Genomic DNA, 23,498 nt, shown 5'->3' on the forward strand with positions numbered 1-23,498 from the left:
GGGGCCACTGGATCAGCTAGCAGGAGGCAACACACAGGCCCCGAACAGGTGAAAATGGCCACAGAGGGAGTGTTTACACCAGGGAAAGTGGCAAATGCTCCAGATCAGGCCCTGCCCCAGCCAGCTGGTAGCTATTTACCAGCACACCTCTGCCCACGGGGACCTGAGAGCCACTGGGGAGGTCATCAGCGATGGGAGGAAAGGGAGAAGGGTGAGCAGACATTCCTGAAAGGAAAGAAAGGTGAGCAGGCAGAGGTCATTCCTACAAGAAGCAGTGGGGGAGGACCCTGGGGACCAGTGATCCCACCCCTCTCCTCTTCCAGGGAGGTAGAAGGGTAGGTCTGAGCACGGTCCGAGGCCTCATGGCCAGTGGAGAATCAACCCCAGATTTCCTAAACAAAACCCAAACTGACACTCCTCCCTCTGAACCAGGCAGCCTCCACAAAACTAAACAGCATGCAGATCAGCAGCTACACGGGGATGGCGGAAGGGAAGGGAAGGAAGGTGTGGCCCTCCTTTTGGGACAGAGGTCTCTACGACTACAAGCAGGTATGTCTGCGGTGGGTAGCCCGGATCTCCCTTCCTGCCCATTTCTCCTGCATCCCCAGCCCCAGACCTCCCACAGACACAGCCTTCTGTGCCTCCCTGCACCACAGGATACCAGCCAGCTCAGTTAGCAGGTGGAGAGAGTTCCCCGAGCGCACTGGTCCTTCAAGGGATGGGTTCAGGGCGAGGTTATGTCCATCAGCTTTCAGGATAAATTCTCATTTTATTAATTCTCACCCATTATGCAGGCAAAAGTAAATAAGCTTTTCTCAGGCAGTCTGGCACAGAGGCCTTCCCTATTCAAACACTGCAAGAATCGACAGGCTTGGAAGTCCTGAGTTCCTGGGCTCCACTTCCCAGGGGGCCCCTGGCCTCCTGCCCACCACATCGAGCCTGCGGAAACAAGGCGAGCCAGGCCTCTTTGTGGTGGCAAGCCCCAGAGTCCAGTAGTCACGGCCCAGGCATGGCCTGAGTTCTCCGGAGAGAGCATCAGAGATCCTGGGCGTGTGGGGACTGCCAAAGAACGTCAGAAAGGGCCTGGCCAAAATTAGGAGCATCACACCTGTTCACTCAGCCCCTCCGTGGGGACAGCGCTTTGTAATAAGGGTGTTTATTTACTGTCTGTTTCCATTTAAATGATTTTAAAGGTTCAGAAGGAAGAAAGAAAATACACAGTTAAAATGAGAAGGAATCAGAAAAGTTAATTAACTAACCAAGAGCTGCTAAGGAAGACTTTTCAAAAGTGGATGCTGCCAGTGTTTATAAGGAGTTGCTCAGGGACCTTTTATCTGGTTGAGAGGAGATTGTTGCATGCTTTATGTCAGCTTCCTGTGGCCTGTACAGAAATCTCACGAGTTGGGGTTTTTTTCCCTCCGTCTATTTTTTTTCCATCTGCCCATTTCTGCTTTGGAAGGGAAGAAAACCAAAAACCACTGCAAGAAACCTGAAGTCAAGCTGCAAGGACTAGGAAAAGGGGAGATGGGACACAGAGTGCGATCTGCCTTGCCTGGCATGGGCCGTGCACACGGCCCGAAGAGCACATCCCCATCGAGACAGCAATATTCAGGACTTCACTAAACAGGAGTGTCTTCTAGCTTCAAAACTGCTCTATCCTACAGCTGAGCTAGTTGGGATGTTCCCCTGAACTGTGTTTTTACAGAGAGCTCTTTCTCACTCGCCTCCCAGGCACCCAGGCCACTGCTTCCTCCAGCCCCTTCTCAACACCATTTCTCCTCCACTGCAGCTCTATGAAAGGTGACCGGAGACTCTGCCCAACAACTGGAGGCCGAGATCTCTTTGGTTTTCCCTGGTGTGGCCTCCCACGTTCCCCAAAATGCTGTTCTTTTTTTCTGTCTTTCCAATTTGAGGGCAGTTTGTTGACTGTGCATATGCAGGTCCTAAATGAGTTTTCTCTCAAGTTCCCAGTGCTTTGCCAATACTCAAAGAAATCCAGAGTCTACTGTAAAATTTTCAGGTGAGACACAAGGGTGTGCACGCCTCCCCAACACTTCCCTAGAGTTCTATCTGGAGAGGAGGAAAGGGGACCCCAGAGCTGGCACCAGGACCATGGGGGTGCCCACTGTCCCGCTTTCTGCCCCCCACATTCCCACGCCTACTCCGAGTACCAGTACACGAAAGCCCCACGTGACCCCAGGACCAGGGTGCTGGGTGCAGGCCTGTCAGCTCTCAGCCTGGTGCTGCTTCCAGCCAGGCTATGTACCCAAAGCCAGAGCTGTGTGACCTTCCTTGTACCATGGACGGTGACACCCATGGACCTTTTCTTATGGTAATGTTTTAAAATGCAAAAATAAAATACATAAGACTATAAAGGAAAGTAATAACACTGAACTAACACTGATCCAAATATTTTCAAAAACCCAGATTTATGGTACAGTTACGTAATGTATGTGCTTCTTTATTAATGATTATAAATCAGGCCCCAGCAGGGGGTCTGGTAATGTTGGTAACTCTGAAGCACTAGTGAACATAAACAACACTTGGTGGGATCTGCCCCCACCGGAACCTGACTTGAGCACAGCTGTGGTCGCTGCTGCTGGCCCAGTCCCGGTGCTGCTGGCCCTACCATGGGTTGTGGCCCACATTTACAACAGAAGAAATGGTCCGTTTCAGTGAGAGGTGAAGGACAGTGAGGTGACTGAGTTCGAAGCCACCCCAGATTTCATTTGTGGATCCCTATGCTCAAGAACACCTTTTCCACCCCAACTTCCTTTTCCACCCAGCCCCCCAGCCCCACGAAGGCACTACATGACTTCTGCTTGGATGGTGTTGGGGGGCAGGAAGCCCCTTACCTTTGCTGGATGAGCAGAAAGAACATAGCTTTAAGGGTCCCCGCTTAGGAGAGAGACTAGCCTGCAGGCACCATTAAACCCCCCTCCCTTTTATCCTTGGAGGGGGTGTCACAGAAAAATGCCCCATGGCTCCATCCTCCTCAGTCCAGCCCACTGAGCAAGTGCCCTGCTGTGGTTCCGAGGAGTCTGGCCCCTCTAACCACCACGCCAGCTCCCCTCTCACCCCAGCCCACAGCAAAAGCCAGCCATGAACAGCCAGGGGAATGCGTACCTTCTGGCTCCTCCACGCTGCTGGCTGTGGTGGTCGGTGGTGCCACGGGGATCTCTGTGAGGTCCAAACAGGAGGAAAACAGGTATGAAGATGTTATTTTTGACCTTAGGGAAGAATGAGCACAGCACAGACTCCTCCTAACCCTCCTGGGCTTCCCTCCCTTCCTCCCTCCACAGCTCAAAGGAGGGTCAGGGAGGAGGAGGAAGCCGGTGTGGGGCCCAGCACAGTGCCTGTCCTTTGCAGGGAAAGCAGGGTGGCTGGCAGCATGGAGAGCTGACCTTGTCCCCTCCACGGGTTATGTGCCATCACCTCAGCTCAGCCCCTGGGGCAGCCGAGAGGGGCTTCCCTAAACCCTGCTCATCACCATGTGGCCACCTGGCCTGCTCACCTCTGACCTGTACTCACTGGTGGGGAAGGATTCCATGGCAGAGGTGGCAAATGGGCCTGGGAGGCATCTCACACATGCACAGAGCGGTCTGCACCCTTGGCCCAGGTTCCCACGTGCTCACATCTCACAAGCTAAGGCATCTTTTTGGAGGGCAGAACAGAGTGAAAACACAGACTGAAGGGCCTGAGAGATGCATGTGCTTTCCTGGGATTGTTCCTTTTCTACCTAGAATGGCAATTAGCTCCCACCAGCTCCTGGCTCCACCCCTGTGCTCAGAGTAGGTGAGGGGGTTCAGCCAGAATCCAGGAAAGACCCAGGCATCCCAGCTCTGGCTTCCTCCTTCTGAGGCCAAACCACAGACCTGAAGTCCCTGAGGGGCAGGGTCTCACCTACTCTGGTGGTGACCACGTGGACAGGGGATCACAGAGGCCTCTGCAAGTCCCACTGACTCTGGCCATCACTGACGGTTGGGGTACAGCCTCCCTTGGACCCCCAGACTCTAGATCAGCTGGGAGTGGAGGCGTGGTGGGTTGAGATGGGAGGAGCGCACAGGGCACCCAACCCTCATTTTGGAGCCGAATCTTGCTCTTGGGTGACTTCTCAGAACAAACCACAAGTGCCCTGTCACAGCTGCTCCTCAAGAAGATGACCTCACACTAGGCCCTCTCTAGGCCTCCTGTGCTACCTGCTCCTGCAGGAACATTCCAAAGGGAACATCTGGATGGCCCAGCCTGCAAGTCCGTAAGTGGGGCTGGGGCCAATGGCCATGGAGCCACGGTGGCTGCCCAGCCACAGCACCTTGGTCCTGGCTCTGGGGTGTGTACAGAGGGCTTGCGGCCCTCAGAGCTGTGATGACACAGGTACAAGTGCACAGGCACCATCTGGGTGCCCATGGCCGGGCATCCTCAGGAAGAGCCCATGAAAGTCCCAGCATGGAGTCCCAGGCCTTCTGACTGGTGGTGGCAAGGACCGCCCAGCATCCCCCCAACCCCTTGCTGGAGGAAGGGAGAAGGCACATGGCGTGTGGGGCAGAGAGCCAGCATTCCCGGTTCCCAGGACCCTGTCTCTGGTTCTGAAACGTCAGCTCAGAGTCAAGGTCCTTTCCTTGGGGATTTGAGATGTTGGTTCCAGCCATGTCCAAGTAAGCTGACAGCTCCCAGCTCCCCTCCAAAAGGAGGTGGCGTTTCTTCCCCCAGGTTTTCATGCTCCCACGTGGTGGTGCTGATTTCTCCCCAGCTCTCTAAAAATGTTCACTCTGAGGCTTTTTGGATGGTAGAAAAGAAGGGTTTCTGAAAGTTGTGAGATTGACAATTAGATGTTGTCCTGAAAACCATTTCAGCTTGCACTGCCGTGGAATGAATACTGAGCTCAATTGCCTGAGGCTCAGATTGGCATATCTGCCGCCAACTCCCTGCAGAAATGTGTTCTGATGTAGGAACTGGTCAGAAACGCTGCTAAAGTGAAGCGGCCCAGATGCGTTCCTGGATGCGAAGGTCACATCCCACTCATACAGGTGAGGTGTGGCACATTCAAGGCTCCCGCCTAGTGCATACACATGTGCGGATCTCTGTAAGGTCTGCGGGAACTGTTTCAGGGGTCCCAGGAGGCTGCTAGGGGTGCCTGGCCTCTGGCTTGTATCTAGTTCGTTCCAAGTCACTCATGACTGACCAGAGAAGCCAACACCCACCCAGAGCTAAGGGATGCTGAAAACCCTACAGCTAGGGTCCTCAGGCTTCTCCTGTAAAGGACCAGCTAGTAAACATTTTAAGCTCTGCACGATTAAACTGCCTCTGTTGCAACCACTCCATTTTGCCAGTACAGCTCAAAAAAAGCCACAGGCAGCATGGACACAAGTGAGCATGGCCTTGTCCCCAATTACGGACACTGAACTTCTCATTTTATATCCTTTTCAAAGCTCATAAAATATCAGTCTTTTGAATTTTGTTTCTTCATTGAGAAAGGGTGAAAAACAGAACATTGAGCCACACAAAAACAGGCAGAGTGCCGAATCCCCAGGCCAGAGTGCGCTGCCCCTGCTCAAGGACAGCAAGCTTCATTCCTGGGACCTGCCTACTTAGCTGGGTTTCTTCTGCTCTCCTTTCTGGGGTCAGGTCAGCCACACACAAGGCATCAACTAGGCCAAGGCTGGGGCCAGCTCTCAACCAGGCTTGACTTCCCAACAGGGCTAATTCTCCACTGGTAACACCTATGGGATCCTACCAGTTGTAAAATATTAAGACCCTTCTGAGTCTAGGCCCCTGAGTGGCCCCTACATCTCACTCAGCTCCTCCCCAAGTTCCAGCGGCTAAGGGGCTAAGACCTGGCATGTGGGGGCCCCCAGGGGTGCTACCATCCATCATAGGAGCGTGGGGACCATGCACCAGAGCCCTGCCCGGCTTCTCTCAAAGGCCCTGCAGTGTCAGTCCTTGTTCTGAACCTGCCGGAGCAGGGGAGACTGGAATTCCAGCAGCAGCAATGGTGACTTCTGGTACAAGCCACCCCAAGTCCAGGGTCAAGTAGAATATGGGAGCAGGACCTGGGTGAGGAGAGGGCCTTACATTGCCCCAGGCATGGGGGATTCAGTCTTTTTGGGGCAGATGCCTGCAGGCTGGCTTTGCAGAGCCCCGGCTGCTTCTACACAAACCTCAGAGGCTGGGCCTCACTGAGCCCAGGCATGAAGGCAGGGGCGGTAGCGACCAGCACCACCCCGGGGAGGTTAGTGAGCAGTGCTCAGAAAGGACCTCCCTCCCCGCACCCACGCCAGTGCCGTGGGAAAGCAGCCGCCGTACTTATGCAGGGCGCGATGGGCGAGCGGCTCTGCTGGTAGCCCTTGGCGCAGCGGTTGCACGTGATGCCGGTAACGCCGTCCTTGCAGGGACACTGGCCAGTGGTCTGGTTGCAGGTTTTGCCGGCAGCGCCCACAGGGTGGCAATCACAGGCTGTGGAAAACACACACAGGAGGTCAGAAGGTGGGGAGGGCCTGTACACACCTCCCTGGGGCCCTCTCCACCCAGGGGCTGCCCATGGCCCCCACCCTTGGGGGGCAGACCCACCCCACACACGTTCCAGAAGCTCTGATGACTGGCCACCTGCCTACCTGGGAATGGGGGACACCAATCAGAATGGGCCCATGTGAGAGGCTGCTTTGGCAGCAGGGAATGAAGCTGGGAGCCCCTCCAAAGCCCCAGGAGGAAGGCCTATGTTCACGTGTGTTTTCAGGAATGCAAAGCCCACAGGCTGGTCTTGAGTGGCTGGACCTGGAAGTACACCTTCCCTCCACCGGGCAGGTCTGTGTGTCTCCTCCTCTGCCCCAGCCAGCTCCTGGCCCCCAGGCTTCCTTGCTGACCCCCGGGGAGCAGGGATGGGTTCTGGGGCCTGATGAGGGCCTGGGCTGGCAGCCAGGTGGTCTGAGGCTCAGGCTTCTGGATCACAAGACCCATACGTTGCAGCACCAGGAAGGGTCACAGTGATTGTCCAGCTGAACACCCTGATTAATTGTGCAAAGACAAGAGGTGAAGGAGGCGCACAGGGTCTAGAGAAAGGGAACGGTCACGTGGCAGGTAAAGCAAGGCCCCGATTCTCAGGCCAGGGACTGCCGCACCGCAGAGCAGGCCCCACATCTTCCTGCTGGCTTGGAACAGCCTAGAGCGCTGGGATTGCCCACCCATCACACTCCATCCCAGGGCTCCCTCCCAGGGTTCCAAAGACCCAACCCCAGAGATGGAGAGGCCAGAGGGCCTTGGGAGGACACCTCTGTGGGAACTGAAAGCTTGTGTTCTCCCCCCAAATGCATATGCTGAAGCCCTAAGCCCCAAGTATAATGGTATTAGGAGGCAGCGCCTTTAGTTGGTGATTAGGTTTGGATGAGGTCATGGGATGGGCTGGTGCCCCCCTGCGGGAAGAGACCCTGGCCCTCCCCACAAGCACACAGCCAGAGCGCAGCTGTCTGCAAACCAGGAGGCGGCCCTCACCAAACACTGAATCTGTGGGCACCTCATCTGGGACTCCTCGGTCCCCAGGATGAACGTTGTTGAAGCCACGCAGTCTGCGGTGTTTGGTGATACACCCAAGCTAAGACACTGTGGCGTGGGCAAAGCCCTGGCATGCCAGCAGGTCCAGGACACGGGCCGGATCCTGCCTCCCCGACTCCCAGCAGCGCACTCCCAGGGTGGGTGGGGAAGGGAAGGCGGGGTAGAGGGGCGACCCTTCTGCCTCTCCCCCTCCTCTTCCCTCTCCCTCCTCCCCAGCGAAGCCTGGAGAAGGTGGGCAGGGAGTCAGCAGCAGGCATCCTGCAGCCATTTCAGTAGGTGCCACAAGCTGCTCTGTGTTTCTACTCCAAATGGGAAAAAATATCCAAGAACATAAAAGAGAGCAGAGCTCCTAAAAGGAGCGAAACCTGAACCTCCCCAGCCAGCCCTGCTCAGCGTGTGTGCACAAGCCTGCAAGTGAAAACACAGCCTCTCCCACCAAGCCAGCGCGCACACAGGAGTGGCTACTGAGGAAAACTAGGAATAGGAAGGAGGGAGGGAAGGGAAGTAGAAAGGGGAGGAATGTGAGGAATTGCTTGTCAAAGTTGGGCCTGGACTCCTGAGAGCTTCTGGAGGCTCTAGGAGTGGGGGTCCTGGCTGTGGGTGCTCCCTGGCAGGTCAGAGGAGGGCGGGGACGCAGGCCTGGTGACGGAAGGCCCTGGATGCAAAGCGGGCAGCCTGGCGGTCTGCCTGCAGGTGTCTCATATTGCAGGATCCGTGGGGGGAAAGTGGAACTGTCCCCCCTAGCTTGCCCCTGTAGACAGCAGTAAATCCTTGCTAACAATTTGTCTTCTTAAATCGACCCTAAATTCAAGTTCATTCCCTATTGTTTGGTCTGATCTTTTCTTCCTCAGTAAAAAAAAGACAGGCTTGACACAAGCTGTGGGTGAGGATGTGAGGAGGGGAAGGCTGGAGAAGACCTCTGATTTTTCCCCCAGGCCTCCTAAATCTGTTCCTGTGATGGGAAGGGTGCTCAAGCACAGACAGCATCTCTCAGTTGTCCAGGTGAAAACAGAGGGCCACAGCACGGAACCCCACTCTCCAGAGGCCCACGCCAGTTGGCCTCCCTTGGCCTGCTTTGCAAGCCTGCCAGTAATGCTGACATCCACACAGGTGCCCTGTGCCCTCCCCTCAATGCTGATGGAACACAGCTGTGTATCAGTAACTTCTAGATCCCTGAACTTGGCTGGAAGGAGGTCATCAAAGGTTGCTTGGTCACTGAAGGGTCAGAGGCACAGCCACAAGCTCATGTCGTATTCACCGAGGCAGGAGCTAGCCCGGAGCACAGGGAGGACTGTGTGTCACCCTCACCTGTGGCCCCTTGCGCCTGGTGACCTCCCAGCTGCCTGGGGGACGTGCTGCCAGGGAGGGGCCAGGCGCTGGTGGAGGCTGGCTAGAGCCAAGGGCCATCCTCAGCGATGCTCCGCAGAGTCGGCTTTCTGTGGCAGGCACTTCTAAGGGCCCATCCTTCAAGTAAAGGACAGGGTGCTCTGCTGCTCGGTTGCCAAATCTTTCTCCCAAGATGCTGCAAAGATTCTGGCCAATCGGCCCCTTCTCCTGGTCTCCTGGTCTCCAGAGGCAGCAGGCTGACTGTGCTTCCACGAAAATCACTGTTCTAGGATGAGAAGCCATCTGGATGCCAAAGTAAGGGTAGGGGCCTCAGAAGGCTACTCAGATCACCTCCAGGGTGGTGGGGCCATCACCGAGGCGGAACGTTCCACCAGCATAGCACCACCACCTAGACACCTGTGAACACCTTACAGAGCATCCACATTCTCCCACATCATCCCCTCTAGCACCCATGCCAGCCTGTAAAATTAGCATGACACACATTGAGGAGGAGCCAGGCCCTGGGGGAGGAAAACCACAGACGAAGGGAGGCCGGGCAGGGGGACGGAAAGGGCCTGATCACTGAGGCTGCCCCCTCTGCACTTCCTGTTCTACAGGAGAAACACCTGCTCACCTGCAGAAACCAAGGTACATGGGTTTTGTTACGTGCAGCCAGGTGCAATCCTAACAGAGAAACTAGCATTGTACTTACTCTCAATTCCAAGAAAACAGCCCCACAATAAGGACTTTCCCCCAAAATCATGGCTAAGGAAAGCCAAGTTACACCTCTGTGCACAGAAGGGTGAGCTTCAGGCGTGGGGAGGACTGACAAATGACAATGCCCCGCAGCAGATTCCACGACGGCCTGGGACAAGGGAGTCCAGCTACCCATGTCAAAGGGAGGGCAGGCTGAGCCCACAAGTTACAAAGGAGACCCCAGGCCCTGGCCCTTAGGGAGAGAAGTCAAAGGGATCCTGCTGTAACCCTGAAACACACCCAGACACACACAGGTTCCTATAAACTCACCTACACAAAGACATTCTTCAACCCGCAAATGACACATGCAGATACACACAGATTCCTGCAAACTCTCAGAGACAGTGAGCAGGGGGGCGGAGGGGCAGCACTGGGCTGGGAGAATGAGACAGGAAGGTGAGTGGAGGTCTTTCCCTTCACATGGGTCTGTAAGGAGACCAAGAGAGAGCCTCCCTAATTCTTCTGAGAATGTGGCTGGGGTCAGGACGTCTGCGGCCACAGGAAGCCCAATTGGTGACACGCGCTTCCCTGGAAGTCAGCCACTTTTTCAGAAGAGGTTGATTCTTTCCACGGCAGGTCACCCTGTTTGCATGGAGCAGGCAGCACCTGGTCATGGGAAGTAATCTACCCAAGGGTTTTTCCATAAAGAGAAAGGTGAGACCAGAAGGAAGCGCAGGGCCCTGAGAAGGCAGCAGGATTAGGTTTCTCACGAACACAGAGGGCTGGGAGGCCTCCCAGGGCAGAGAACCCAGACTGTCTGCACTCTGGGCCGCCAGATAGGCACGGCCAGCTCAGGGCACCTGGAGACCCAGGTCTGGGCCTGTCTTGCCAGTAAGACTGCATGACCAGGTCAGTGCCCTGCTCTCTCTGGACCACAAGTGGCCCATCTGTAAGGACAGAGGTCTACACTCTCACTGAAGTCACTTCCAACTCAGCCGTCTAGGGCTGGGTTTCTCTACAGCTCCAAGGATCCAGGACAGCGGCCTGTCCCCGTGGACCATCCCCCTACCGCTGCAGTTCACTGTGGTGTGCTGGCCCAGGGGGCTGGGAAAATGTTCACGCCGCTGGGCGCAGCACGCCGTCCATCCACGTGGGCTGATGACCCCGCCCCGACACCATCGCCCTGGCAAAACTGACCTGGAAGGCAGACAGTCCTGATCCCAGGCTGCTCATCCCAAGCAGCTGCCTTTCCCTGCTCCTCCTGGCACTCTCTGACCCTGACCCCTGAAGGCCCACAACCTCTATCAGGACAAGACATGCTCCTGAGACTGGCCTTCTCTCCACTGCAGCCACACCATGGCTTTTGAACATCCACCTTGGGCTCCCATCAGGAGGCCTGGTTACTTTTCCTGAAGACCTGGCTCCAGGAGCCCTCAGGGTCAGGCAGGACCCGCAAATGGCAACAAGCCCAGGACATATGCTGTGGAAGAGAGGGGGGCCAGCTTGGCACCCAAACCCTTCGGAGAAGATTCGGGCAGGAGGGGAGACAGAACAGGCTCTGTACTAACCCTGAGTTCAGACGTCATCACAGCTGCCACCCCGGCTCCCAGCCGATGATGAAGGACAGCTTTGGGCCTGACCTCATGTCACAGACTCAATTAGCCCCCCATTATCCCTGTGTTGTAGTCCTAACTCCCAGTACCTCAGGCTGTGACTGTATTTGGAGACTGGGTAAGGTAAAATGAGTCACTAAGGTGGGCCCTCTTCCCGTATGGCAGGTGTGCTTGTAAGAAGACATTAGGACACAGACATACAGGGGAAAGACCACATGAGGGCCCAGGGAGAAGGTGGCCATCTGTGTGAACACAGATTTCATTCTCTAGGATAAACACCTAGGAGTAGGATTCCTGGACACCAGGGCAGGCCTAGATTGAACTGTATAAGAAGCTGCCAAGCTGTTTTCCAGAGTGGTGGTGCCATTCTGGCTTCCTACCAGCCAAGTGTGAGTGTTGCAGTTATTTAACATCCTCCCTATGCTTGGAATTATCTGTACATTTTATTCTCGACATTCTAACAAATGTGTAGGGGTATCAAATTGTAGTTTTAATCTGCATTATCCCTAATGACTGATGATGATTCATGTATGAATTTGCCATCCACATACTTTGACAAGTAGCTGTTTAAGCATTTTGCCCATTTCCAAATGAGTGTTTGTTTTCTTGTTGAATTTTGAAAGTTCTTTACATATTCCAGTTCCTTTGCTGGATATGTGACATGCAAATATTTCCTCCCATCTGCGGCATGTCTTACAGAAAGACCTTCTTAAAAGATCAACCAGACACACCACTCAAGTCCCTCATCTCCTTCCTGCCCTCAGTGGTTTCTACGGCTCTAGGAATGGGGCCCACCTCCTCACCACACCCCACAGGCTGACCCCACCCCTCCCTCGGCTCCCTTCTGACCACAGGCCCACCAGCCCTTTCCTGCTTCCAGACACAGAGACTGCTCTTCCCTCAGTTTCCCTGGGGCTGTTTGCTGCTTACACCCCAGGTCTCATCTCAAAGGCCTTGTCCTTCCTTTGTTCCCCTGGCAACTGTGCAAACAGCTGCCCCCCCCTGCCCCATTTCCTCATGTCACTCACCACAGTCTAAAATACTCATCTGCTTTGTTTATTGTCGACCTCCCTCCAGAAAGCAAGTTCTGAGGGAATGTGTCTGTGTTGGCCACCACTGTAATGTCAGTTCAGCCTGGGGCAGGTGCTCAATAACACTTGCTGAATCAGTGCACAAACTCAGGGCAAATCTGCCACCCTCTCCGTGGGGAAAAGGCCATTTCATTTACCCTGTGAATCTGGAGGGAAGGGGGGAGGGCAAGCAGGGAAGATAATCCCCTCACATCCTAGATCATTGGCAACCTCAACTAGGGAACACTCCCCACTCCTGAATTCTCCATGCTAATGAGGGAGCGAGGAGAATTTAAATCCACACATAATCCACAAACTTCATCTCAGCTGTCTGTGTCAACCTCCTCCGCAGCTCTGCTTTTCTTTCTCCCAGCAGTTGCTAACAAGGCACAAAAGAATAAATGTTTCAAGTTGCACGACCTCTCCTTTCCCTTGCCACTTTAGGATCAAGGTGCAGACAGCAGGAAGTGAAGGGGAGGGGAGCCCCATAATCCCAAACTGGGTTATTCAACCCTGGTTGATCTAGTTAACCATAGCCTTCCCGCACCCAATTTACAGCTGAGGCAAAAGGCACACAGGTTCCTACAGCTGGTTCAGAGAGAGTCTCCAGGCATAGGCTGCGGCCAGGCAGGCAGGGGCTGGACAGTGCAGTGGGGGAAGTGCTGGAGCGTCTGCATCCCCTGAGGTGGAACAGGAAGGATCAGTTTGGGCTTCGCATCCAGCTCCAAGCCCCAGGCCACTCAGGAGTCCCCCAGATCCTGCTGGGTCTTTCTTAGTGGCACTCTGAAAACCACATTTAGAAGAACAAGCCCATTCCCACTTCTCTCAGGGCCTCTACAAGCAGCTGCTAGGCACTCATCTCTGCTGTTCAACTCGTTTGTCACTTTGGCTCCCAAAGCATGTAAATCTGTTATCGGGAGTGTGCGACAGCATTAGGGCAAATCCTCGGGACCTTGCCTGGTCCTGTGGAAAGTTGACCTCAAAGTTCACAGCAAGGCTTAGCCCTTCAAGTGAAAGGGGCCGGTTCCCCCATGGCCCACACACCACTGAAAAAATGAATTCAACGAGACAGCCAAAGGAACCGTCTCTGCTTTGTGTGCATGCTGGCAACGGCAGGGTGCCCTGGTTATTCCATTTTCCTCTGCTTGTATAAATAATCATGACAGCTAACAGGTCTGGAGTGCATGCCACGTGCCAGGGACCTCCTCTACATCATCTCATTTAACCTACACCAGAACCCTGGGAGGAAGAGCAACTGTTGTAATCCCCATTTTCAGATGAGAAAACTGAGGTGCGGACAAGTAAGTACCCTTCCCAGAAATGGAACGTGGAGCCTGAGCTCAGTAACTTCAAGTGACATGCTTCTAAAAGCTCTTCACCCCAAAAGCCGGGGCCCACTGGCCAACTCTCCTGGTAGTAAATGCTACTTCCCAAGAAAAGTCGCCTCCATTAACACAGGGAGCTCAAGGATAAGGAGGTTTCAAGACTAGGGACTCCTGAGGATCTTCCAGGAATGTCTGTGTGGAATGAGAGAAGAGTGGGCTTCAGAGACCATGACACCCCAGGGAGATAACACACTGGCCAAGGATCCAGGGAGATGTGACTAAGAGCCGGGCCTGAAAGATCCTGCTTCAGAGCAGGGCATTCATTGTGTGGGCCAGTCACCGAAATGGAGACTCTCTTCATTTGTAAAGACCTTGGAATGAAACCATTTCCACCTGATTACATGGCTCTGCCAGCTTTTCCACATTCCCAAGTCACAAACTTTACTGATACAAGATACTGTTCTGCCTTATCAAGGACCAGTAACATATTGAGTATTTAAAAAGAGCATGTGGAAGGTGAAATGTCAAAGCTGGACGGGCCTCACAGACCATAAATCTGACATGAGAGATGAGGAGACTGAGGTCTAGGGAGGTGATGTGTCTTGTCTGATGAGCTACACACTTAGCACTTGAAGCCAGATCTAGAGATCAGGGTTTCTGATGCCCACATTGCCAGAGAACAGGGAAAGGACTGACCCACAGAGTCCATGGTCAGAGCTGAGCTCTGCCACGGAGGGTCCTCTCTCCCAACTTCCTCCTCTCCTGTGGGTGCTGGCCTTGACTGCACCCTGCAGATGCCACTGCTTGAGTCACAGTCTCTGTCCGCTAAGCTGGGAGCTACTCCAGCCTTTGAGTATCTTCCTGCCTCAGCTAACCAACCCTTTTTCCCTGCACCTCCAAAACAATGACTAGAAATGGAAGTGTTAGTAGAGAACCACAAAGCCAAAGAGCACCCCTGAGACTTTAGGCTTTGGAAGGCTGCATGGATAGTACCTTCGAGTCAGGAAGGGACACGGTCCCAGATTCTTAGTTGTGGTGTACTAAACCCTCAAATTATCAGATCTACACACATGCACACACATACACACACACACACCTAGCTATGACAACTCTCTGATTCCATGCCATCATCTGGACAGCAGGACACGAAGCTGCACTACATTCCAGCCTTGCCCAGCAAGATTTAAATTTTTCAAACTTTAAACACATCCCCTTCCACCCACTTTAAAAGAGCCATAAGAAGCATTTAAATTCATTGATAAGAAGTCTCTCCCCTCCGAAGAATAAATGCTGGGGCCTTGGCCATCTGTGAGTATTCCCTTTCTCGACACAAGAGCAGCTCACCGACCTCATTTCTTATTCCTTGCTGCCCTGGTTCTCAGCCCTGGCTACACATTTGACCTGCCTGGGGAGATTTGCAGCTTCCCAGTGCCCAGGTTTCATGTGGACCCATTAATTAAACCGGATCTTTGGGGGTAGGGCTCAGGCATCAGTATTTTCAAATCTCCAGGTGATTCCAAAGTGCAGCCAAGGGTGAGAACCTCCACACAAGGTAGAGACAAATATATGGAGGACGCCCTGAAGGGAAGATCGAGCGAGCATCAGGGGTGAGAAAGACATGGGGAGCCACACACGGCGGTCAGGGAGCCAGAGGAGTCAGTCTGAGGTGGGTACTTTCTCCCCAACCCTCGGCAGAACTGCCAGAAGAAATAGGACGTGGATGGGAGCAGCAAGCCTACACTGGCAAAAACCTTCACATGCTTCTGGCCCACTACTGCCTGCATCCTCTGGGGACTCAAGCACCCTCTTAGTGGCGTGCATTCAGACCCGCTGACTGTGGACTTGAAGGGGGCAGGGCAATGAGTGAAAGAAACAGGCTGCGCAGTGAGATGGAACGCAAGCCCTTTGTGTGGGGACGCTTGATGCGGTGGTTAATTTCTTGATTCTCATCACAATTCGGTTCACGGGAGACTCCTGGAATGTCTTTATCCATCACAGATGGTTTGGGAAGATGATAAATTAATATCGTTTAAATGGAGGCATGGCTGAAATGGTTAAATGGCAATGTCTTCTTTGCCGGCTCCAAAGAGAAAAAGCCTCCAAGTCCATAAGGAAGACAAATGGTAAACAAAACCGCCTATCTTTTACAGACTCCAGGACGAGTATCATTCACAAATCATTCTTCGTAGAAAAGGGAGAAATTCATCTCATCTGACTTTGTATAGGACAACAGCCCACGCCATAATGAGGCCTTCCCAGTGCTGTGAAATCGTGCTGAATAGCCGAAGAGTGCAGCCGCCTGTTCACTGGGCATGTTTATTACAGCCTTTTGTATGCACCAGCCCTGCCAACCCTGGTTTGGTCTAAACTAGGGGAGGGGAGAAAGAACCCAACGAATTTGTTGCTATGAAACTTCCCAAATGAGGGGCCGCATAATAACGTTTGGAATCCGATGCCTTTGCTCCAAGCTGTTCTTGTCTGGTCCACCCCTGCTCTAAACTGATCAAGGTCGGGAGTCAGCCAATCGCGGCAGTGTATGGGTGGCCTCGGCCCCCTGCCTGGGGCTCCTCCCAGGCCCTGGGAAGTCAGGGGGTAAAGGAGGCCCTTGTGGCCATTCCCAAGCACCCTTAGGTCAACTGCCAACTTCAGGCAAGCATCAGTTGTCCCAGTTCCCCTGTAAAATAGATCTGAAATGGCAAAGAAGTGCAGCCTTCACCTGAGGCCTCTGGGGAGGCTCGCCTGGGTTGATCCCAGGAGGCTGGGGACTATGGGTGCCCTCACACAGAGAAGATTTTGGAAGCCCAAGAGCAATCCATGAGAAGTCAAAATGCTGGGGGCCAAATGTTTCCCCCAAAGGAATCATTTCTTCAAACTGTCCAGCCCCGGGAAGGGAAGACAAGACAGCAGACACGAGGCAGGTGAAGACCCAACTGAAGATCTCAAGGGTACACAGCCCACTGCCAGCGGCTGAACCTACAGCTGGTTCCTGCCAAGATCTCGGGGTCTCTCCCTGGTAGGATGTGTCCTAGGAGGGATGTGAGGATTCAAAGTTCCCACATCCCCTAAGGTGACACCAGGAAAAGGAGAACTGAGGGGAAAGATCTGGAACTTTCAAGAGATGCCTTTCCTCACCAAAAAGGCAAGAATGTTCACCTCATGTCCTTTTTCTCACCAATCAGACATCAGATCTTTTAAGCAGTATGTCTTCTCACCAATCATGAAGCAGGGCCCTTCAGGCAATGCTTTTCCTGACCAATCACCGTTAGCACCAGCCGCTAGTGTTTCACCTCACAAATCAGGAAGCACTGTTCCACCCTTTCCTGCCACTCTTCACCAGTGGGCTATACAGGTGTCCTCCTGAGCAGAGTTCAGCCTTACATCTCTCCTCTCCCGTGGGTTCTTCTCCCAGGGTTCCCACCAAGGCTGGGGGCAGCTGCTGTCCAGGGCTGGGAGGGACGACACCACCATCAAGGCTGGCCACAGCACTTACAGTAAGACAGGACCACACCCTCGCTGCCCTGCATCTAGTCCTCCTGGAAAGCAGCAAAGGAAGCCAGGGTCTCCACACCACTTAACCAGAGTGGCAGAGCCCCAGAGAGTGGTCTGCAGGTTCCCAGGACTCTGGGGCTTTCTGACATTTCAATCGAAGGAATGGGAGGCCGCACATGCTTCTCGGCCCTCCTCACAGCAACAGGGGAGAGGGAAGGGAGGCAAATGGCAAGATGGCCAAGTCCCTGCTCCCTCCTGCCTCTTTAGGCGACAAGTTTTTCCGGCTCTGACAGCAGAAACTGGCCCAGCAGTATATGACCACTGCCCTTCTGTGCAGAACCCAGACCTTCTCACCCATGGGCACAGGGCTGTGATTAAAATTTCTTAGCCAAATCCCCAAGAAATCTATGCACAACCAGTTGTTTACAAGACCCTGGCTTTAATTTCTTCTGTAAATGAAAGACAACAAACACTTGGATGCAGGCAAAGGTGCTGGACACCTTCCAAGTGTGTTCTCTGCAAACAAACCCGAAGCCTTCTCCCCCTGTGCCTTCCTGCCACTGTCGGGGTGTCTTGGGTCCCTAGGCACAGGACACTTTCTTGGTCTCTGCTCAAAGTCTTCTGAAGGATTCTCACCTGAATCAGTTGTTTTTGATGTGAAGAGAGCCCATCTACCATTATGCTTAAATTACTCTTGACAACCAGCAGAGGCAGCCTTAAGTCACAAATCAGGAAGCACTGACTGTCCCACCCTTTCCTGCCACCCTTCACCAGCGGGCTATACAGGTGTCCTGAGAGCTTGTGTCTTGGGAGCCACCCTATTCATCCCTGTTTGTTTGGAAATTGAAGTGATTTCTCCTGGAAAAAACAGGCTGGGAAACCTTTTCTTTCTTTTTTTGGAGAAAACTGTTTTTGTACAATAAGCAGAGCTGGCTTCACAGGCTCCATGATCAGAAGGTCACATGCTTGGTTGAAGCTCTGCTGTTGCCATTTTGAAATTCTTAGTAGTTCCTGAACAAGAAGCCCCATATTTTCACTTTGCATTGGGGCCCGACAAATTATGTAATTGGTCCTGCACACAAGTGCCCAACATCTGTTAAGAAGATGATACTTTGGCTTCATCTGAAGGCCAAGAAGGAGCCACAGAAGGGTTTCTCTACAGCAGTTCATCATCATGGCCTAAGTCAGCCAAGGCTTGGTCTCCCCCATGTCAGGGTCTATACAGGTCCATGTCAGGACCCTATCTACACTGGACTGTGGCCCAGGAACCCTCAGAGATAAAAATCTTCTTGGGAAGCCATGCTCACGGCAAGCCCAGGCTCTAGGCCCCAAGTTTTGGACCCAGAGAGCCCTGGTTCCTGGAACTCCCAAAAGCAAAAGTGAGGCTGGGGTTGGAGTGGGGGGGTCCCACTTCTCCCTCACAATGTCACTAAATTCCCTGGCATTTTGTCAGCTCCTCTGAGTCATCTGACCATTGCTCCGTTTTTGTTAGTGGGAGAAAACAAACAGCGGAAAGTTAAAACAACAGTGCTTGCTTCAGTGAACGAAAATAGAGTTTGCCGTCTCCCACTTAATTTTTTGTCCTGAGAAGTAAAGCTATTTGCAGGTGAATTCAACGTTCCTCCCCTGCCACTGCAGCAGCCAGCCTGCTGCTGCTGTGTGTGTCTGTGTGAGCGCTGGGGGGCCGGGGGCGGGGGCAGTGTGCACACTTCCAAAGAAATACATCTGCGGGGTTTTGGTAAAAGAGAGTCCTTTGTGCCACGTAAGCCTGGTGAACATGACCCCCGCCCTGTGGTATGCGGCACACCTGTGCAGACGGGCGAGAAGCCGGGTGGGGGCAGGGGCGGCGGGCAGGGAGCCCTGCACCCTCCCAGGGCTCACACCTTCCCCTTTCTTCTCCTTGGAGCCATTTCTCCATTGCCCCTTTGTTGCGGCTTATGCCTCCAAATACCAGGGAGGCCGTGCGCGTGCATGTGTGCGTGTGCACACGCGTGAGATTATCTCGGTCAGTGCCGACTTGTATGAGGACCAGAAAAATGAAACAGAGGAGCAGGACAGAGGAGAGGGGGGATGGGCGGGGATGGGGCCCCGAGGCCCCGCCCCCGCTGCCTACCTTTGCAGGCCTTGCGGTGGGTGATGGGCTTGCCCATGTCGCGGTAGTAGCCCTCCTTGCAGTAGTGGCAGTGGCGGCCGGCAGTGTTGTGGCGGCAGTTGAGGCAGACGCCCCCGCTCTTGCGCCCCGACAGCTTGTAGAGCTCCATGTTGAAGCGGCAGCGCCGGGCGTGCAGGTTGCAGTTGCAGGCTGCGGGGGAGGCAGGGACAGGGGTCAGGGCGGGGGTGCCGGGAGAGGCTCTGTCCCCCCAGCACCCCGTCCTCTGCTGCTGGACCACAAGGTGTCTTTCCTCGGGAGCTCTGCCTTGGCTCCCGTTTGCCTCAGTGAGCACTACTGACCACCGCAGTGCCACGCCAAGGCACCTGCTTCCGTCTCAAACGGAGACTGTTCATTTGCAGCATCCAGCCAGTCGGCCAGCCCCCGCCCCACGGGCACACACACACACCTCAGAGCTGGGAGCTGTGGCTGTCCTACTCCCTGAGCCCAAACCCTACTGGTTAAGGCTGAATTGCGTCCCTCCGCCCTCATCCATATGCTGAAGCCCTAACCCCAGCACCTCAGAATGTGACTGTATTTGGAGAGACCACTGTTCAAGGTAGAGCCTTCAAAGAGGTGATTACATCAAAAGGAGGCCATTTTCAGTATGCCCTACTGCAATCTGGTGTGGATATATAAGAGGAAGTCTGGACACACAACGAGATACCAGTGGGTGCACAGCAGAGGGAAGATCAAGTGAGGACACGGGGACAAGAGGGCCCTCTGCAAGCCGACCTCAATAAGCGAACCCAGCTGACACCGTGGTCTGGGACTTCCAGCCTCCAGACCCGTGGGAAACAAGTGTCTGCTGGTTAAGTGCCCAGCCTGTGGCACTGGTAGAGCAGCCAGAGCAGACTCACACTGCTTCCGGGGTGCTCACCACCACCACCTTGAGCTCCAGCCCCAGGCTCTACTCTCTTTTCAGGCTTCTCTTCATGCCGAGGGCCTGGGGACCCGCTGCACCATCTCCTGTCCCTTCATTGACCTGAGTGACTTTCTGTCTCCTGTGGGCCGTGCTCCTGCCCTCTGAGCCCATGGAGAGGGGCCTCAGCATCCCCTTCTCTGGTTTTCCTCCTGTGCAGTCCTGCCTCCCTCCACCGTTCCCTCCAGGCTCCCACAGACTCAGCACCAGCTCCCCCCACTGATGCCCTCCTGCGTCTGCCCCCTTCACGCTCCAGGCTGACTACCTCTGGGCTCCTGACTCCCACGTCTGTATTTCCAGTTTCTGGTGTGGGGTCTTGAGTTGGGCCCAGAGGCACCGCTCCCAGATTCATTCCCTCCTTTTCATCCGTCAGGCCTCTGATCCCTCTTCCGCCTCAGCTGAGCCCTCCAGGCTGTCTCAGCACTGTAACCAGAGCAGTTCTGAGCACCAATCTGCAGATGTTCACTACCTACTTAAAATCTTCCAATGGCTCCCATTTTTTCTCTGGATAAAATAGCAGTGATTTAACACAGACTTCAAAGCTCTGAATAAGCCAGTCCTGCTTCTCCCTGCCACCACAGCTCTGCTCGCAGCCCCTCTCATCCTTACGCTTCAGCTGTAGTACCAAACTTTTTTCAGTTTCCAGAGTATGCCACGTATGAGGACCCCTCACCTGCCCCCTCCAAGGCTTTGCATACACTGTTCCTTGTGTCTCAAGCCCCCTCCTCAACTGCCTGCATCCTTCTCATGATCCATATCTTGGTTTCAATGTCTTGTCCAAGCCCATCTTCAGCCCCGACAGCCTGGCTTAGGCACAGGGGATATGGGCTCCCCAGGATCCAGCCTGGTCCCCACACAGCTCTCGTGCCACTCCATGACACCTGTGATCTGCCTTCTTTAAGCTTCTAACTCTGGAAAACTCCAGCTTACAGAGACACCTCATCTTGCTCACCCTGTAGCATGGTTTGCTCTGCTTTTGTGCTAAGCTTGTTTGAAGTCACTTTATGTCATTTCTATAGAAATACATTTTTAATGCCAGATACTTGAAAAACAAAAGCAGAAAGGGGGAAAAAAATGCTTTCCAATTTGCACCAACCACCATTCCTTGTAGGCTTTAATTAACATTTGCTCAGCAGTGGAGCTACTGAAGCCTTTCCTACAGACATGGACCAGATTGTACATATCACTTCATAGCCTGTTTTCTTACAATGATGAACACTTTTTAATGCCAGATAATGGCCTTCATGATTTGAAAGGTTGTCTAGTCCTCCACTGTACAGACACACAAAACTGGCTCCTGGGAATCCACAATGACTACATTTAAAACAGGTTGCCTCTGGGTTGGGCAGTTAGGTTGTTTCCAGTTTTTCACCATTACAAATAACACAGCAGTAATCACCTTTGAACATACACATTGTATTCTGCTCTGATGACTGTTGCACAGTAAATTTCTCAAGATAGAATCGCTAGGTTAAATTTTGTATCTACATGTTTTTAGCTTGGGATCCAAATTGCCAAACTGCCCTCAAGAAAGTCTGTCCTAGCTTACACTCCTACCAGCAGGATATGAGAGCTCCTATTTCGCCACACCCTTGAAAAGAATAACAATATGCAATTGGTATCAGCATTCTTTTTTCTTAATCTTTGCCAATTTGTCTGGAAAACACACATGCACAAGATTTTAATTTGCATGTCTTTGATTACCAGTGAGGTTGAACATTTCTCCATGTGTTTGTTTTTCTATTTGTATTGCTTTTTTAGTGCATTGCCTATTCATGCCATCTACCCAGTTTTCAAATAAGATGGGTTTTTTGCATACAATGCTCTTACAGTGGATTAAAAACCACTTGTCTTCTCTACCATACAAGCTGTAAATATTTTTACCAGTTTTTCATTAATGTATTACTTTTGTGATTTTTAAAAAAAGGTTTGCCTCTTTAATTTTTCTCTCCAAAGTTTCTTTAAATGTTCTTTCTAGAGCCACCCTCCAAATCACACAGCCGTTAGTCACTCGATTTACAAGTGCATGGACAAGGGCTTAAGAGAAAGCACTGAGGGAGATATGAGAAAAGACAGCTCACTCCTGAAGTTTAGAAGCAGCTGGAAGCCAAATGAAGCCAAAAAATGATTGCTGAGAGCCTTACCAAGGATCCCTTAGCACCTCCAGCCCTTGGGGCTGAGCTCAATCATGTGTGAAGAGAGAACAGCAGTCCTGCCCTGCTCACCAGCACAGGGGACCATCCTGCACATATACACACATCCACAGTCTCTTTGGACTCAGTCAGACAAGAGTGATGGGGCTGCTCAGAGTGGTTAAGTGACCTACCAGCCTGGAGCACCGAGCCAGTAAATGGGGGCCCAAGACTGGACCCCAAGTATTCTGGCTCCTGACATCTGGCCCTGGAATATGGATCTTTTGTACTGGGTCAGAAATCAGAGTCTGGCACCCCTGCCCAGGGACAGCGATCTGGAAGGACCACCTGGGTCTCACTTCCTCGAGGCTCTCTTATACAAATAAAGGCCTCAGTAGCAGCATCTTCTGGCCCTTCATGGAGGCAGAGGCTAGTCCTGAGTCCTCCTCTATAGAGACGGCTCCAGCCACCCCCCATTTCCCCAGTGGGGCTGCCGGGGCCTCTGTGCCCTCCTGGGAGCTCAGCTGCCCCCTTCCCTAACCCAAGGGCAACCGGGGTGGTATCTCCCTTCCATGTGCACCTTGCCACAACAAAAGGTCCTTCCCAAACAACTGGTCACACAAAAGAAAGCTCAGAGGCTGAACATCAAAAGACAGGATTCCTCTCTCTCCCCACCTCCTCATGGAGCTGTCAGGGGACATCAAGTGGCAATTGCCCACGCTCAGCCTTCTGCAAAGTATTTTACAGCTTGTTTTCTTTTCTTTTTGTTTTATTTTCTCTGCACAAATGGAAAAATGCATCAGGCAAAGCAGCTCACATCTGGATCCCTCAGCTCCACACAGAGATGTCACCCAACTCCCAGCTTGTTCCCAGCCCCTTCCTCAGAGAGACCCCTTAATCCCTCGCGCCTTCCTGTTTATCTCCTGCCTCTCTTGGAGGCAAAAATATTGGGTATTAGTTTCATTATCAGATTTCAAGGCGGGAAGAAAGGGCAGCTTTGTGAGAACAGAGAGGTCAGCCCCAGTGAGAACAGGGGCTGGGGGATTGGTGCGCAATTTCTGTGGGCTGGGCCAGGCTGTGAGATGCTACAACCTGCCCAGGGTTGATCTGGTCTATGCCCTGAGCCCTCCATGCCCTACCTTCATGGAGTGAAGTGGGGCAACCCTCACTTCACTCCATGAAGTGGGGATCACCACAGTGGCTTGTGGGATCACCAAGGACACATCCTATG

The 23,498-nt window shown here is 53.3% G+C and overlaps 1 protein-coding gene across 4 annotated transcripts in view; it reads right to left on the reverse strand.

The window, feature by feature from the left end:
* The window catches only part of NTN1 (netrin 1), a 181,321-nt gene that overhangs the window by 40,515 nt on the left and 117,308 nt on the right, over positions 1-23,498 (reverse strand). For all 4 annotated transcript variants that reach the window (XM_037026938.2, XM_037026939.2, XM_017652757.3 and 1 more), the window contains exons 3-5: positions 19,178-19,366; positions 6,304-6,453; positions 3,127-3,180 (exon numbers count right to left, since the gene is read on the reverse strand). In XM_037026938.2, coding sequence (XP_036882833.1) covers positions 3,127-3,180; positions 6,304-6,453; positions 19,178-19,366 — 393 coding nt within the window. The remainder of the gene's footprint in view (positions 1-3,126; positions 3,181-6,303; positions 6,454-19,177; positions 19,367-23,498) is intronic.

This window comes from Manis javanica, chromosome 4 (assembly GCF_040802235.1).
Source record: "Manis javanica isolate MJ-LG chromosome 4, MJ_LKY, whole genome shotgun sequence".
Classification (NCBI taxonomy): Eukaryota; Metazoa; Chordata; class Mammalia; order Pholidota; family Manidae; genus Manis; species Manis javanica.